The 18,974-nt window shown below is 46.2% G+C and overlaps 1 protein-coding gene across 1 annotated transcript in view; it reads left to right on the top strand.

Annotated features, from left to right (window-relative positions):
- Positions 1-505: 505 nt before the first annotated feature.
- adcy5 (adenylate cyclase 5) overlaps positions 506-18,974 on the top strand; it is a gene marked incomplete at both ends in the record, with an annotated part of 82,918 nt that continues 64,449 nt past the window's right edge. Inside the window, one exon of the mRNA XM_079225477.1 lies at positions 506-1,429. Within this exon, the coding sequence (XP_079081603.1) occupies positions 506-1,429 (924 nt within the window). The remainder of the gene's footprint in view (positions 1,430-18,974) is intronic.

Below are 18,974 nucleotides of genomic sequence, written 5' to 3'. Positions count from 1 at the left end.
TTTTTGGCCAAACGTGAGGCTCCCGCCGTCCAGGCCGCGACGTTCGGTGCGCGCAGGTGCGTCCAGAACTGAAGGACCACCGAGGAAGCGGACTGCGCGGGACCGGCTTTCTTCTTCGAGTCCGCGCGCTCATATCGCGGCTAATTGACGGCGTGTTGCGCTTTGATCTCTGGAGGCTTTGATTTAATGTGCTGCCGCGCGACGCTCCGCGGCGGGAGGTAATTGGGCCCAATGATGCGTAGCCAGATCCACCCGGAGGGGCTCCCCGGTGACTTGTGCGCATGTTCAACTGCTTTTATTCCCACAGCTCAACCCGCCCTCTTCTGGGTTATTGCTTTGGATAATCTCATCTATATTTAAAAACTAAACTAAAAAGTGTATATGAATGTTTGATGTTCTGATTCCACAGTGACAAATTATGGAAAATACAACTCATGAGCGACTCTTCGGGACTAAGTAGTTTGTTGTCCGTGGAACAGAACGTTGCTTCCGGCCGGTCTCCACCATGTCCAGACCCAACAGTGTCAGCCCACCCGGAGTCGCTGCGCCCGGGCCGAGGGGAGGGACCGAGCACAGATCCGCGTGGGGAGAGTCTGAGTCCGTGGCCAACGGGTGCCCATACTCGGCCAGGACCCCGCGCAGGCAGCTCACCCGGACCAACAGCCGCTGGAGGGAGGACGATGAGGATCCGGAGCACCGGCAGCCCGGGAGAGCCACCACCACCACCACCGTCAGCAGGGTGAGCTTCAGGTCCCGGTCGGCTTGGCAGGACCATGGCGCGTCCCCGAAACGTCCTGACGGCGAGGTGAGACCCAAGTCCGTGGAGCTAGGTCTGGAGGAGCGCAGGGCCAAGCCCGGCGGGGCCGAGCGGGACGCCATGCCCGAGGGGAGCGTCTCTCTGGCGGCGTGCTGCTCCAGCGTCATGCACATTTTCAAATCCAAGAAGTTCCAGTCGGAGAAGCTGGAGCGGCTCTACCAGCGCTACTTCTTCCGGCTGAACCAGAGCAGCCTGACCATGCTCATGGCGGTGCTGGTGCTGGTCTTCACGGTCATGCTGAGCCTGCACTGCTCCGGCGGCGGGCCGGCGGCGCCGGGCGTCACGTACGTGGTGGTGTTCTCCGTGGCCATCTTCCTCACGCTGGTGCTCATGCTGCTGTGCAACCGGAACGGGTTCCACCAGGACCACATGTGGATCGTGTGCTACGTGGTCATCCTGCTGGTGCTGGTGGTGCAGGTGATCGGGGTGCTGCTCGTGCAGCCCCGCAGCGCCTCGGAGGGCATCTGGTGGACCGTGTTCTTCATCCACGTCGTGTACACGCTGCTGCCCGTCCGGATGCGCGCCGCCGTCGTCACTGGACTTATCCTGTCCGGGATCCACGTGGCCGTCTCCTGGGTGATGAACGACGCGGACAGCTTTCTGTGGAAACAGGTATGTGCAGGAATCTTCTAACGTTGTGTCTTGGTCCGCGCGCCCCCGCTGCGTGCGCAATGACGCGCAGGAGAGGCAGTGACCTGTGTGCGTGTTCCACTGGGCAGCGAGAAGGGCACGAACGACACCTCATAGCACCGCCGAACAAAAGTACCAAAGTGTCAGTGACCTCTGTGTTCAGAACAAGTAGAAACCCTTGTGATCCACACTGGAGCCTTGCGTTGTTGTGCTAACACATGAGAGGTTATGGGTCCAGAGGATTTGGGGGATTTGAGGGCTTGAGTGGAAAAAACTAATATCTGTTCTATTTAACAAAGATGAACTTAATTAACTTCAATGACACATGGTGCTGTTGGTCGGTCAGGACAAAGACTTTGCTTCGGGATGGAGCTGCTGGTTGCAGTGAAAACTTTATCAGCTGGTTAGTTTGCTGCTCCGCCTGCAGACAACTTCTGCATGAGATCATCACCGAGGCTGTGACTTTCTTTTATTAGACTGTAACTTTGAATTTGGAAGAAAAAAAACAAATGGTCTGGTGTTCATCCCATGGTCTGAAAAGTGATGCTTCACGTGTTAAAGCTGCATTCTCTCTCCTGACCACCAGGGGGCGACTCCTCTGGTTGTATAGAAGTCTATATAAATGACTCTACTTCTCTTGATGTATTCCCTCAGTAAACATTGTAAACATGAGTTTATGTCTCAATCTCTAGTCTCCTAAAATACAGCATGATGTTCATTTAGTACAATGTGGTCATGTAGAGTCAAACAGACCATAATGTAGGGGACGCTTTAGGGGCGGGTTTTACTTTTTAGAAGCTAATTGTAACATTTTGTTCTTCAGCGTTCAGCTGTCACTTCTGGTTGCAAATTAAACAAGATGGCCACGACCTAAAAAAAAGCTGCAACACTGTAGTCCACAAACTTCTTCTATTGGTTCTCTGCTCAGCACCAACACGTTCATGCCGTTCCGCCTGCAGAGAGCGCCCCTGTCCCGCCAGCTGGTGTCACTGCTGGGTCATCACCGGCGTCCGGTCCTCAGCTCTGCAGTAGGATGAAGAGGATTCTGCATAAAACCCCAAATATGACATCTGGGGTTTTATTTTTGTCTTCAGGAAACAGCTTAGTAATGCTGCCCGATCCCGGCGTCTTCATGTTGTCATAAAACCACTTCCTTTAAACCACATATGAATCATATTCAGGCCAGATTGTGTTATGATTAAGTAAAGGGCCGGCTGGTGAAATACCTGAGTCCCTCAGCCGTTTGTGTTGGGAGTTGTAGTTCTGGTGGAATGCATTTGTGTTGGGAGTTGTAGTTCTGGTGGAATGCATTTGTGTTGGGAGTTGTAGTTCTGGTGGAATGCGTTTGTGTTGGGAGTTGTAGTTCTGGTGGAATGCGTTTGTGTTGGGAGTTGTAGTTCTGGTGGAATGCATTTGTGTTGGGAGTTGTAGTTCTGGTGGAATGCTCCACGCTTAACGGGGGCAAAGCTTTCCCCAGAAGAGCAGGAGGCTGTGAAAGCTGAATTATGATTTTGGAACGAGTCTTAATGACGGCGTGACGTTCCAGGTCTCATTTACGCCACAACACATTGTGAGTCTACTTCCTGAAGCCTTTTTCAAAGAGACTCGTGAACCAGCTATTTCTAAAAGTGCTCCAGAAAAGAGAAAAAGAGGAACGTCCCACAATGCATCTGGGCCGGTCCACCTTTTAGAACGAGAACATTTAGTCGTCATCGGCGTGCATAGAGGAATTCTGGTCCTTTTATTAAGAATGATTCCTTCTGTAATGTAGTGTTTGGTTTCATACGCTGCAAAGCGGCAGTTGGTGTCTGTGTGACTGGCATGTGACCCGGCATCTGTTTGTGTTTCCTACGCTGCCGCTGGATGTGCTGATGCGAGTGTTGTGGGAACCGGCCGCTGTTTGTTGCTCTTTCCTGTTGCTTTTGAGCGTATCTCTTCTTCTGCTGTTTGCAGAGAACCGCTGCTGTTTACGTGATATCACGAGATAATGAAGGTTTTCATCGAAATGCACTCGACCCCGTGACCATTAGGTCTTAAAAGTGGGGAAAATAGCAAATACAATAAAACAGACAAATACAAATATTTGATCTTTTCTTTAAACATGTAGCCCACTTTAAATCTAGAGAACTCAGCCTGCATTTCAACGCCAAGTTTCTCCTTCCAGTTTAGTTTGCCGTCCCCTCAGACATGGTCCAGGAACTGGTCCAGCTTGGGTGGGGGCCAGCATTAGGACTCTATTTAGCATTAAACTCTCCTAAGACAGTCAGACTCCCGATGGACAGGACTAAAAGAAAGATCTGGTCTGGGAAGCTCCCTCCTCTCTGGTCTCCAGTGTGCGTCTGCTCTTCGTCATACTACTTTTTTTTACATGTGTAGTATTCACAGAGACCTGTAGGCAGACTTTGATGTGTAAAACCAGTGGAGTAACCCTTTAAACAACAGTTATTGTAGCCAACGTCCAATGAGAGTAAAAACATCACTTGTAAAACAGATGAAAACCACAACGAGGAACAACGAAAGTGGTCACCAGTCTCATCTGGTCCTGGTTTAACTGGCCCTCATCGTAACCATTCTTGAAATATGGTAGAAATAACACGAGTGTGTCAAAAGAACTGTATAACTCCCGAGTAACTTCCTGAGTCTGTTTCCTGCTTCCAGTTTTCCCCCTTAAATTCACGGGCATGTTAGCGCACCAGTCTGCTGGCAGGACTCCAGTGGTAACATGGTTTGCTTTCCTGCCTGTCTAATCGAATTGCTCGTAATGTGTTGAAATTCAAAACAGATGTCATCTGTCTTCCTTTTATCTGCCTTCTTAAAGCCATCCCTCCTGGTCCTGACCTGCTTCTGGACCAGCTTTTCATTTCCCCCGTTAAAAAAAAAGTGAACAGACTTTCTAAGTCCTTCCCTCCCCTGCAGGACGAGCAACATGAACTCTAGAGCCTTGAGCGGTACACCACCCCCTCTGGAAAAGAGTCTACATGAACTCTCGAGCCTTGAGCGGTAGACCACCTCTTCTGGAAAAGAGTCTACATGAACTCTAGAGCCTTAAGAGGTAGACCACCTCTTCTGGAAAAGAGTCTACATGAACTCTTGAGCCTTAAGAGGTAGACCATCCCCTCTGGAAAAGAGTCTACATGAACTCTTGAGCCTTAAGAGGTAGACCACCCCCTCTGGAAAAGAGTCTACATTAACTCTAGAGCCTTGAGCGGTAGACCACCCCCTCTGGAAAAGAGTCTACATGAACTCTAGATCCTTGAGAGGTAGACCACCTCTTCTGGAAAAGAGTCTACATGAACTCTAGAGCCTTAAGAGGTAGACCATCCCCTCTGGAAAAGAGTTTACATGAACTCTAGAGCCTTAAGAGGTAGACCACCCCCTCTGGAAAAGAGTTTACATGAACTCTAGATCCTTGAGAGGTAGACCACCTCTTCTGGAAAAGAGTCTACATGAACTCTAGAGCCTTAAGAGGTAGACCACCCCCTCTGGAAAAGAGTTTACATGAACTCTAGATCCTTGAGAGGTAGACCACCTCTTCTGGAAAAGAGTCTAAATGAACTCTAGAGCAGGGGTCTCAAACTCAATTTGGCTTGGGTCCACCGCTGGTATTGTGATCTCATCGGAGGACCACACAGCAAGCGCTTTTTTTTTTTTTACATTCATAACATATTTCCGTCATAAAAAAGGCAACCAGCAGTTTCCATACATTTTTATAATAGTTTTTAACAGTGCAAATATATTTTATTTTTTAAAATAACTTATTGAAACTGCACCGAACCAACAAATGCAAAACCTGAATACATTTGTACTTTATTCTATTTCTTGCCAGACACCTGGCAGCGCTTCTGCTCACACAGCTGAGCCACATTGACCCTGATCCAGGTCACAGTGGAACCCTGATCCAGGTCACATTGACCCTGAACCGGGTCACATTGACCCTGAACCGGGTCACATTGACCCTGATCCAGGTCACAGTGAAACCCTGAACCAGGTCATAGTATAGAAACCCTGATCCAGGTCACAGCGAAACCCTGATCCAGGTCACATTGACCCTGATCCAGGTCACAGTGGAAACCCTGATCCAGGTCACATTGACCCTGATCCAGGTCACAGTGGAAACCCTGATCCAGGTCACAGTGAAACCCTGATCCAGGTCACAGTGGAAACCCTGATCCAGGTCATAGTATAGAAACCCTGATCCAGGTCACATTGACCCTGATCCAGGTCACAGTGAAACCCTGATCCAGGTCACAGTGGAAACCCTGATCCAGGTCACAGTGGAAACCCTGATCCAGGTCACAGTGGAAACCCTGATCCAGGTCACAGTGAAACCCTGATCCAGGTCATAGTATAGAAACCCTGATCCAGGTCATAGTATAGAAACCCTGATCCAGGTCACAGTGAAACCCTGATCCAGGTCACAGTGAAACCCTGATCCAGGTCACATTGACCCTGAACCGGGTCACAGTGAAACCCTGAACCAGGTCATAGTATAGAAACCCTGATCCAGGTCACAGCGAAACCCTGATCCAGGTCACATTGACCCTGATCCAGGTCACAGTGAAAACCCTGATCCAGGTCACAGTGAAACCCTGATCCAGGTCACAGTGGAAACCCTGATCCAGGTCACAGTGAAACCCTGATCCAGGTCATAGTATAGAAACCCTGATCCAGGTCACAGTGAAACCCTGATCCAGGTCACAGTGGAAACCCTGATCCAGGTCACAGTGAAACCCTGATCCAGGTCATAGTATAGAAACCCTGATCCAGGTCACAGTGAAACCCTGATCCAGGTCACATTGACCCTGAACCGGGTCACATTGACCCTGATCTAGGTCACAGTGAAACCCTGAACCAGGTCATAGTATAGAAACCCTGAACCAGGTCATAGTATAGAAACCATGATCCAGGTCACATTGACCCTGATCCAGGTCACATTGACCCTGAACCGGGTCACATTGACCCTGATCTAGGTCACAGTGAAACCCTGATCCAGGTCACAGTGAAACCCTCAGTACAGCTTCACGATGGGCATCACTAAGCCTGGACCTGTACTTGCATTTATTAAAGTTCATAGTGGAGAAAGGTTTCTCACAGATATGTGCTTCCATAAAGGTACATGACCCGACTGATCACTTTTGTCAGCTCAGGGAAGGATGGAGGCAATTCTCTCAGAAATGGTCCAGTCATGTCTAGTTTTCCTTGTGCCTCTGAGTTTATCTTTTAGATCTCTGTTGCAAGTCAATAAGTTCCATTTTCAACAGACTCGGGACTGATGAATTACTTCATACTACAGATCAAGCTTCATGGGGTGTGTGCACATGAAACATTAATATGACAACAGTTTTTGTTTTCAAGCAAAATATTTACTATATATTTGAGTCAAAATATGTTCCATAGAAAAACAAACTATTTATAATGTTTACACAATGTGCATGTTTCAGTTTGAACAGTTTTCAGAACAAGAACAACATGTGTACTCTATATGTATGTGTATCTTTGCAGCGTATGTGGGTGGGTAGGTCCTCAGGGATTTCCTGAGTGTTCATTGGGTAGTTTCACACAAAATGTCGACAAACACCTGACTCAATTCAATTCAGTTTATTTTGTATAGCCCAACATCACAAATACAATTTTGCCTCGGAGGGCTTTACAATCTGTACACATGACATCCTGTCCCGGGACCTCACATCGGATCAGGAAAAACTCCCCCAATAAAGATAGTAGAAACCCTTTCACAGGGAAAAAAGGGGAAGAAACCTGAGGGAGAGCAACAGAGGAGGATCCCTCTCCCCGGATGGACAGAAGCAATAGATGTCATGTGGCCAGAATGAATAACGTAACGGAGTTACAGCACATTCAATGAATATGACAGAAATGATTCATATAATGAGTAGTAGGCATGGTCCATGATCCAGATAGCCACGACCCATTAAGCAGAAGGAGGTAGAGAGGAGGGGCATCCCAGGGGCAGTGGGAGGAGAAAGCAGGACCATGGCAGCTGGCAGGACCGGCTCCAGGCCAGTTGCATCAGCAGGGCCATGGTTGCATCAGCAGGGCCATGGGGGAGGACCGGGGTCCTCCCCCTGGTTCCAGGCAGCCACGAATCCATGGAAAAAGAAAGTAGAGTTAGTAATATGCATTGAAGAGACAATCATTTATCCAGAAGGAGAGAAAGAAGAGGAGGAGAGAAGGAGCGAAAGAGGAAGAGAAGGAAAGGAGATGTCTCCCAGCAGTCTAGGCCTATAGCAGCATATCTCGGGGCAAACCTGAGCCAGCCCTAACTATAAGCCTGAAACAGCCCTACCTATAAGCGCTATCAAAGAGGAAAGTCTTAAGTCTACTCTTAAATGAGGTGACTGTCTGCCCCCCGAACTGCCCCCCGAAGAAGAGGAGCCCGATAACTGAAAGCTCTAGCCCCCAACCTACTTTTTAACACTCTGGGAACCACAAGTAACCCTGCATTCAGTGAGCGTAATGCTCTCGTGGGGTAATATGGCACTATAAGGTCTTTAAGATATGATGGTGCATCACCAGTTAAGGCTTTGTAGGTAAGGAGAAGGATTTTAAATATGGTTCTCGATCTTAGAGGAAGCCTGAATGACTTCACAAATCAGGTGAAAGGTGGAGCTCGACACAGACGCCGCAGGCTGTGAGCTCCGATGAGAGGATGATCACACAGAGAAGTGGGCGGGACCTCCAGACTTTGGCGCATCGAGCAGCATCTGAATCTTTTTTCTACTCCGTTTTTTCACGGAGATACTAATAGAAACGTCCAGTAAACGTTATCTTACGGGGCCGCGCGGCGGGCCTCAGAAAAACGTGCGGGCCGCACTAACACTAAACTTTGAAGTCAAGTAGGGAGCCACAAAATATTTGCCCGCGGGCCGCGAGTTTGAGACCCCTGCTCTAGAGCCTTAAGACGTAGACGTCCTCCTCTGAAAAAAGAGTCTACATGAACTCTAGAGCCTTAAGACGTAGACGTCCTCCTCTGAAAAAAGAGTCTACATGAACTCTAGAGCCTTAAGACGTAGACGTCCTCCTCTGAAAAAAGAGTCTACATGAACTCTAGAGCCTTAAGACCTAGACGTCCTCCTCTGGAAAAGAGTCTACATGAACTCTAGAGCCTTAAGACCTAGACGTCCTCCTCTGAAAAAAGAGTCTACATGAACTCTAGAGCCTTAAGACCTAGACGTCCTCCTCTGAAAAAAGAGTCTACATGAACTCTAGAGCCTTAAGATGTAGACGTCCTCCTCTGGAAAAGAGTCTACATGAACTCTAGAGCCTTAAGACCTAGACGTCCTCCTCTGGAAAAGAGTCTACATGAACTCTAGAGCCTTAAGACCGAGACGTCCTCCTCTGGAAAAGAGTCTACATGAACTCTAGAGCCTTAAGACCTAGACGTCCTCCTGTGGAAAAGAGTCTACATGAACTCTAGAGCCTTAAGACCGAGACGTCCTCCTCTGAAAAAAGAGTCTACATGAACTCTAGAGCCTTAAGACCTAGACGTCCTCCTGTGGAAAAGAGTCTACATGAACTCTAGAGCCTTAAGACCTAGACGTCCTCCTGTGGAAAAGAGTCTACATGAACTCTAGAGCCTTAAGACCTAGACGTCCTCCTCTGGAAAAGAGTCTACATGAACTCTAGAGCCTTAAGACCTAGACGTCCTCCTCTGAAAAAAGAGTCTACATGAACTCTAGAGCCTTAAGACGTAGACGTCCTCCTCTGGAAAAGAGTCTACATGAACTCTAGAGCCTTAAGACCTAGACGTCCTCCTCTGAAAAAAGAGTCTACATGAACTCTAGAGCCTTAAGATGTAGACGTCCTCCTCTGGAAAAGAGTCTACATGAACTCTAGAGCCTTAAGACCTAGACGTCCTCCTCTGGAAAAGAGTCTACATGAACTCTAGAGCCTTAAGACCGAGACGTCCTCCTCTGAAAAAAGAGTCTACATGAACTCTAGAGCCTTAAGACCTAGACGTCCTCCTGTGGAAAAGAGTCTACATGAACTCTAGAGCCTTAAGACCTAGACGTCCTCCTCTGGAAAAGAGTCTACATGAACTCTAGAGCCTTAAGACCTAGACGTCCTCCTCTGGAAAAGAGTCTATATGAACTCTAGAGCCTTAAGACCTAGACGTCCTCCTCTGAAAAAAGAGTCTACATGAACTCTAGAGCCTTAAGACCTAGACGTCCTCCTCTGGAAAAGAGTCTACATGAACTCTAGAGCCTTAAGACCTAGACGTCCTCCTCTGAAAAAAGAGTCTACATGAACTCTAGAGCCTTAAGACCTAGACGTCCTCCTGTGGAAAAGAGTCTACATGAACTCTAGAGCCTTAAGACCTAGACGTCCTCCTCTGGAAAAGAGTCTACATGAACTCTAGAGCCTTAAGACCTAGACGTCCTCCTCTGGAAAAGAGTCTATATGAACTCTAGAGCCTTAAGACCTAGACGTCCTCCTCTGAAAAAAGAGTCTACATGAACTCTAGAGCCTTAAGACCTAGACGTCCTCCTCTGGAAAAGAGTCTACATGAACTCTAGAGCCTTAAGACCTAGACGTCCTCCTCTGAAAAAAGAGTCTACATGAACTCTAGAGCCTTAAGACCTAGACGTCCTCCTCTGGAAAAGAGTCTACATGAACTCTAGAGCCTTAAGACCTAGACGTCCTCCTCTGGAAAAGAGTCTACATGAACTCTAGAGCCTTAAGACCTAGACGTCCTCCTCTGGATCAGAATCCCCTTTCGGCAGCGTGTGAAAACACACAGTTGCTTTTGTTTTGAGGTATTTTGGAATGCGAGGAGTGCGACGGTTCATATTTGAACCAAACATGGAGGCAGAGTTCCCGTTCAGAGAACCGCTGCTGACGCATTCCCCTGCGAGTCCAGAAATACGCCGCTGAGTGCTCCAGTAGCTTAGCAACAGATTTTATTTCACAAACCGCATCTCAGGAGCACCTGTGTGTTTCTACCTCCAGACAGCACCGGCCTGTTGGTGCTGAGACTCTCCTGCAGGACCATTGAATGCTCTCTGTTCCCACGTGAGCCATGTGTGTTTCATGAAAACAAAGATACGGCCAGGAATACCTTTCACTTCAACTATTTTCAGTATTTGCTCTGCTTGTAGATGCAAACAGATGGAACTTTTTTTTAAGATAACAGAGTACTCAGTCCTGGGTGTCAGGCACCTATCACCAAACTAGTTGTGTAACGGTTCATAAAACTCACAGATCGGATCAGCACAAACAAATATAACGTTGAGCCCCGATCACTGAGCAACGCGTCACTGAGCGCTGGCCCTTTAACTGGCTGCCGTCCAGAGTTGTTGTTGCGTGCATCACGAAGAGAATACGACTCTGTTTGTTGTCGCTGTGATCACGAGCAGATTCTGTGACTGTGAACTTGAATACTGCCGGATGGTTTCCACGTTGCCGTGTTTCCGCTGAGCACCTTTCTGCTCGTCTGACACTCATTAGCTGAGATTAGTTATGTGGGATACACATCTTTAATATGGAAATATGCGTCTGAGAGCTTCTGCTTCTTGCTGATCGGCCCGTTTGTGTGACGTTATTGGCTGCTATGGATTTATATTAAGAAATCATCTTATTAATCTTATCTGGCAGAAATGCATGAGTTACCACTTAAATTACTTAGTCTGATAACGGCTTCCTGTCAGCTGCTTTTCTGTTTGTTTCGTGTAGTGTGTGTGTGTGTGTGTGTGTGTGTGTGTGTGTGTGTGTGTGTGTCCAGGAGGTTAAGAACATCTTTGCTGCAGATTATTTCCATGAAGACGGGGTTGAGTGTCCCGTGAGGAGGACGAGGAGGAGGAGGAGGATCGTGGCAACCTTGATGTCGTGTGAGAAGTGATGATGAAGGTCTGGAGCCAATTTAGATCATTTGACCAGATTTCACAGCTGCAGTCTAATAATAAGTTTCCTTCTCTTTTGGGGCTTGAAACTAAGAGCCGGTCAGATCCATGAAAAGCGTCTGGAAGTCCTTGATCCCTCATCATGTGATTAAAGTCCGTATGACATCACTAACGTCACATGTAGCCTCACGTTGCATCTTTGTCTCCTCTGTGCCGCCATGCGAGTCTCACGCTGTGCAGCTTGTTTTACTCGCTGCGTTTGCAGGTTGCAACAGTTATTCACCTTTTAGTGGTACGAGTGAGTTCTGAACACATTCTGTCACTACGTCCTTAAACGTCACTTTTTAAATCTTTTGCTGGAGAGGTGAGTTCAACTAACGTTCTGACGTGACCCTGTGGTTTGTTGGGAGGAAAAAGGTTTTCTCAGGACGACGTATGAGAACCGACTACACCAACAATATTACGCAATAAATAGTTTACCCAGGAAGTAAACGGTTCCCGCCCACACACACGGTCAGTGGAGTTATTAATAGAAACCATTTAATGAAACAAAACATTCAAAGAAGAGCTTTCTCTGTCTCTGAAGAAGATGGAACATACGGCGACATGCACACGTCTGTTCTCTCCTCACACTTCCCCTTCTGCAGATATCAGCTCCACATCGACCATGCACCGCCAACATGGCTTCTGTTCAGAGAAAGAAGAGAGGATGACTTATATTTTCCGAATGTTAAAACATGCTAATAGCTAATTGTTCTTCTTTTTCGTTATATTTTCCACCCAATAATACTGGGAATTATGCAGTTTTTGTATCATAGAATCAGCTCCCCGTGTTTATCTCCCCATTTCTCTACATCCTGGGAGTCGTACACATCTGTGCTCTTTACTGTAAATGTCAGGAATCATGTCCAGTTAATGTCTTTCATCTAATTATATACAGCCACAATAGCTCTAAGCAGATTATTATACACCATTAAATCTAATGTGTTTTTATCCATAAGATCCATCTATCACTGCACTGCTACACCATCACTACACTGCTACATCACTACACTGCTACACCATCACTACACTGCTACATCACTACACTGCTACATCATCACTGCACTGCTACATCACTACACTGCTACATCATCACTACACTGCTACATCACTACACTGCTACATCACTACACTGCTACATCACTACACTGCTACATCATCACTACACTGCTACATCACTACACTGCTACATCATCACTACACTGCTACATCATCACTACACTGCTACATCATCACTACACTGCTATATCATCGCTACATCACTGCACTGCTACATGACTACATTGCTACCTCATCACTGCACTGCTACATCACTACACTGCTACATCATCACTACACTGCTACATCATCACTACACTGCTACATCACTACACTGCTACATCATCACTACACTGCTACTACATCACTGCACTGCTACATCACTACACTGCTACATCATCACTACACTGCTACATCATCACTACACTGCTACATCATCACTACACTGCTACATCACTACACTGCTACATCATCACTACACTGCTACTACATCACTGCACTGCTACATCACTACACTGCTACATCATCACTACACTGCTACATCATCACTACACTGCTACATCATCACTACACTGCTACATCACTACACTGCTACATCACTACACTGCTACATCATCACTACACTGCTACATCATCGCTACATCACTGCACTGCTACATCATCACTGCACTGCTACATCATCACTACACTGCTATATCATCGCTACATCACTGCACTGCTATATCATCACTACACTGCTACATCATCACTACACTGCTACATCACTACACCGCTACATCATCAGTACACTGCTACATCAGTACACTGCTACACCATCACTACACTGCTACATCATCACTACACTGCTACATCATCACTACACTGCTGAATTACAGTTGCAGCAAAAAACTGGGTAGGTTAATGCAAAACCATTTAAAAATGCATTTTTTGTGTGTGTGTGTGTGAAGTCATTTGGAGGAGACGTGGCTGTTTGATGAGAAGTTGCTGGTCCAAAAGGAAACTCCACAGAAACACGTCTCCAGTAGATGTTTGCAGCACAACTGGAGTCTCGGCTGTAAATCAGGGTTCACAACACATAGCAGGCGGACAGTGTCTGATGCTTTCTGGGTTATAAGTACAATGTGCTGTTGCATATTATTTATTAACGATGTTGCTGTTGGTTCAGAACTTCTTGCACTCATATTTCATCACTCTGGAGCGCATTGCACAGCTCTGCAAACACAACTTTGTACAGAAGCCGTCACTCGTCCTCTTGCTTATGTTGAGGTGTTAAAATACATACGCAATATTGATTGGCTAATGGCGACAGAAACCCTTTTTCAGCTGCTGTATTGCCGGCTGTTGACGGATCTTTGATCAGCGGACGTTGCCTCTATGAAGGAGTTCATGAGAACGTTGTCCTCTAAGAGGGAACCGCGTGAAGCTAATCGCTTCCTCTCCACGATGAGGCCTTCAAGTGAACGTCACAAGGACACAAAACGGAAAATTCAGTTTTTTTTCTTCTTCTTTTCAGTGCATAAAGCTGCGTTTCTGACCCAGAATAATACTGAGTTGTGCTGAAGGAGGATGCATGTTTGTTATCTTCATCCTTCCTCTGAATGAACACATTCTATTTCTGGCCACTTCATCATCTTCGGCCCGTCGTTGCTGTTGTAGTTAAATATACGTGGATAACCACGGCGTTCCCATCCTCGCGTCGCAGTTCTTTATGCCGTTAACTCTCTGTGAGTAAAGAGAGAACATCATGTGACTGCAGATGTTGTTTTGCTTTCATAATTGTCCAGATACTTTTATTATGGTCCTGTTGCTTGTTGTTGTCGTCTAGTTGCTGCGCAACCAAACAGCTAAATATTTCTAAGAACCGCTCGAGCAGCACAAGGACTGTTTCCTAGAGGATGCTACCTTTTTCCTAGAAGGAGTCCTTGTGTGGTGGTTGTGTGTGGATGGTGGCAGCAACGAGCCTTTAATTAATATTTTTGCCATTTTGATCCTGGCGTGACCTCGGAGACCTCAGTCCAGAGTGAAGCTCTGGACCTGCAACATGCAGCGAGAGAGAAAGAGCCGGGGTTTAAAAATAGCTTCAATGTTGTAGCTTCATTATTGTAACCGTGTGTGTGTGTGTGTGTGTGTGTGTGTGTGTGTGTGTGTGTGTGTGTGTGTGTGTGTGTGTGTGTGTGTGAGGCCCCCTTTCTGCCGTCTGCATGCAGGTTTCTTACGGTCATTGAGTTTTAAAATGGTTATTTCCAGGCCTGGAAAAGTCCTTGAAAAAAATAATATCCCAAAAGTTTAGTAAAAGTCATGTAAATGTGTTATATTCATGTGTTCATGACGTTCATTTATGCTGAGTTTGAAATGATGAATATGCTTTTTAAAAAAAGACATTAATAAATGAATCACAGACTCCACATCTCCTCGTCTGTCTGGAGCTGGAATCAGATCTCCGCTTTAAACACGTGAATGAAACTGTCGTTCTGACGTGTCTCGTGTGTAAAACCAACAGTGCGTGGTATCCAGGGAAACGGTTACTTCCTGTTTCCTGACTGGATCTTAGTTCACCTTCACCCGGACCAGAGAGGAGCGTGAGGTTCACACCGTGATGGTTTATGGCAAGCCGGAGTCGTAAAGTGCAGTTGTAAATAGTGTGTGTGTGTGTGTGTGTGTGTGTGTGTGTGTGTGTGACCCACATGCACCTGTATCCTATGTTTGAACAGTAGCAGTTACAAGAAAGTAGATCGCTGAAAGCTGGATGGATTGTTTTTGCACAGCATTGGCGTATGAATCGGCTCATACGGTTTCCTGTTTACACATCCAGTGTTTGGGAAGTTAATGTCAGCGTGAAGCTTCCTCTGGACTCAATGAAACTCTTCTTCTGGAACGTTCAGTGTGAACACTCGTGTCTCCTGCACAGCGGATTCTTGAAGCATAAAAGATACTAAAAAAGTCATGTGATGACACGTGGTGTTCCCCAAGGCTCAATACTGGGGCCTCTTCTGTTCAACGTCGACATACTTCCACTGGCTCAGATTATGAAAAACAACAACGTGTTTAATCATAATTTGAATCGCCTTGTTGTTGAAATGTGCTATATAAATAAACTTGCCCAATAATACTGAACCATTCTGCCACTCTTTCCCTCTCAGAGAGGTGGACTCTGACGGACCTTGTGCTGGAGGAGCTTCATGCTCAGGCTGCCTTTGTGAAGGTGGCACGAAGAGTCCATTGAGCCATTATGTGCCATTATGCTAATTGTGCAAAGTAAAGCCATTATCACCAGTAATGAATGCAAATCCATTGTCCTGATGGTGAGGGGTGTGTGTGTGTGTGTGTGTGTGTGTGTGTGTGTGTGTGTGTGTGTGTGTGGTGTTTTTCTGTTTCTCACACAAGAGATTCGCTCACATCTACAGATGACTCACCGGTGAGATGATGGTGAGAGAAATGGTCCTTGATGTGATAATGACAGCTGATCATGCAGCTATTTACAGGTCTGCACTGTGACATTTTGATGTCACACACACACACACACACACACACATTTGGGCTCAATGTCACAACAAATGTTTGTTTTTTGTGTCTGGTGAAAGACGGCCGGCCGGGTCTCCTGGACCGGAGCGGCGGACATGTTTGGTCTACTTGGCATCCGACGCAGCGCTTCATAGTCCTACAGAGGCGCCATTGTGAAGCGCCGTGCGCTGCAGGAGCGTGCACGGCAGAGGAGCGTGCACGGCAGAGGAGCGTGCACGGCAGAGGAGCGTGCACGGCAGAGGAGCGTGCACGGCGCAGAGGAGGGGCGCTGGGCAGCGGAGGGGCGCTGGGCAGAGGAGGGGCGCTGGGCAGAGGAGGGACGCGGGGCAGAGGTGGGGCGCTGGGCAGAGGAGGGGCGCGGGGCAGAGGAGGGGCGCTGGGCAGCGGAGGGGCAGCGTGCCCCTGCTGCACCAGCAGGTCCCATGTGAAGAGCTCATGTTAGAACACATCAGTGACATTTACAAAGAAACCAACAGTCCCAAACCTAAAGATGTATTAAACACTACATAACCTCCAATAGTGCATTGTTTTAAAAGACGCTGTGGCGTTGAATCAGAAATGGAGGAACAAAATATTGTAGTCGTAGCTCTAAGATAGCGGATGTTAGTACAGATGGTGAAACTATGTGTATGAATATATGTGTATTAAACACGTGGCACGAACAATAACTTCCATATTTACATCTAGATGACGTTATTTTGAGCGTTGATGAAGCTGCTACAACGTTAGCTTAGCTTAGCATCGTTCGAGCCAGACTCCATTCAGAAAAGGAGCATGTTAAAAGTGGTTTGCTCGTCCGCTTGAGGAGAAAACGAACAAAAGATGAATTCAGAATTTGTTTTTTTAGCATCTTTTTTTCATCCGTTTGTTGCAATTAAATCCCAAAGAAAAGGTTTATTTTGGGTTCACACAGCTGCAGGAAACCAGCCGCCGTGTGTCTCACTAGATACAGAGAATACAGCGAGAGAACAATAACACAATATGAAGTGTAATTAAAACATCGACAGAAAGCAGCGACTGTCTCATTTTGGAGAAGCTGCATTCAGAGAATTGATTATCAGATTGTTGTAAACAAGTTTTATTCCGGTCGTCCTCTAAAAATCAACTCTTCTTAACGAGTTGTGTGAAATCCGTGTTTTACGAGCACGTCGCCTCCTCCCCGTGTTAAACAAAGACGGCGGCTTCAGAGTGTCTCCGCTCAGTGCGGAGGAAAGTGCGTCTGCTCATCTGTTTATTCTGGTTATTTTTAGAAACGCGCTGCTTAGATTGAGCTATAAGCGGCTCTAAATTACAGACGCTCCATATCGGAGCCGTCCTCCAGCGCCGAGGTTATCATTATTCTGCGGCTGCTTGTCGAGGGACAGATCCGTCTCCAGTCCCTCATGTATTATGACTGAGAGAAGCAGGATGTGATAAGGCCCACATCTCCCCACCCGGCCTTATATGGGCGGTTTAAAGCGCTCAGGAGCTGCAGGTCAGCATCAGCTGGACCGCGGTCCTCCAGCCGATGTGAACAGAAGACTGAACCATATGATGTGAGCTGATGATGGAGTTAAAACAATAATAATGATGCTTGTGTCAGTCAACAGCGACACACACACACACACACACACACACACACACACACACACACACACACACACACACATGATAATCAACTGATTGAGGGTTCTCATTGAAGAATCTGTTATTAAATACAAATTTAAATATATTTATTTTATTATATTTTTTTCTTTTCTTTTTTCTTAATAGTTTTACATTTGTAATATACATATTTTTTAATTCTTATTTAAAATTAAATCTCTTATAAAAAGTTTTTTTATTTTTATTATTATTATTATAAAGTAGCAGAATAAATGTAAGTAACCCAGTACAATATTTCCTTAGTCTGAAGTAAAAAGTTCATCATTAATTAAGTAACTAAATTACTAAAGTTTAAAAATAATTAAACTGTGAATGTCCATATTTGGGTACAGGTGTGACATTAAGCCCGCAGTGAATTGGTGATTTTATTCCCAGTGGGATGCTGTGGACTCCCATTACTCTTCAAACTGAATGTACTTTCCTATATATTTCATATATATTTGACGTACATTTCACGGTTCATAACAGCTAAGAGAGGTATTGCAGGGTGTAATACTTCCACGGAGTGTCCCGTGCCAGATTTCCACTCTTAAAGGAGAGAACTCTGGGGGCTTGTAAATGTGTTCAGGGAAGTGTGATTATGGGCAGAGAAAAGATATTATGCTACGGAAACTCCTGAGCGGACAATAGTGCTGTTCATGTACGGCGCCACGGAGCTGAGGCCGAGGCTTCATTCCCACAGACGCTTCCACGTGGACCTCGAGCTTTCCTTCAGAGTCCTTAAGCTCAGTACCGGCAGCGTCCAGACAACCGGCTCGCCATCGACCAGCTCACAGGTGTGAGGTGTTGCATTGTGGGAGGAACGTATGTAGCTGTTGCTTCTAATAATAGTGAAAAGCTGCTGCAGCTGTTTGAGGTTGTGCATTGAAGCTGATGACACATCATCTTTTATTAGACCTGACCAGGGCTGCAACTAACGATTATTTTAATAATCGATTAATCGGTTGATTATTTTTTCGATTAATCGATGAATCGGATAAAAAAATGTTTTCATCAAAAAAGCGTTTATTTCCAACCCTTTATTCAAAAACAGAAGTGACAGTGCAAAATATCTTCAGAAAGCACAAACAGGTTGCTCCTTGAACATCCCTGAGCTGTTAATTAAAACAACAAAATGGACTAACACTAAAAACATACACATGTATGCTTTACATCTGCCAAATGTGAGCCCTTTTTACTGTAATTGATCCCTCCAGAGGCTGCATTTACATACCCTGCTTTATCAATATGTATGAAATACTGGACAGAGGGAAGCTGTACTGCTCCATATAGAGCGTCCTCTTCCTTAAACTCTTTCATTCTGGGTCTCTTATGACCACGACGTCACGTTGTTGGCTAAGCCCAACGACGTGATTTGCTTCATTCTACTTTGAGTAAAAAAAAAAAAAAAAAACCTGCAGCCAGATCCTCCGGTGAGCCGGTTT

Source organism: Taurulus bubalis (assembly GCF_910589615.1).
Source record: "Taurulus bubalis genome assembly, chromosome: 1".
NCBI lineage: Eukaryota > Metazoa > Chordata > Actinopteri > Perciformes > Cottidae > Taurulus > Taurulus bubalis.
Note: the sequence above shows the minus strand (reverse complement) of the source record. Positions and strands in the feature narration are given on the sequence as shown.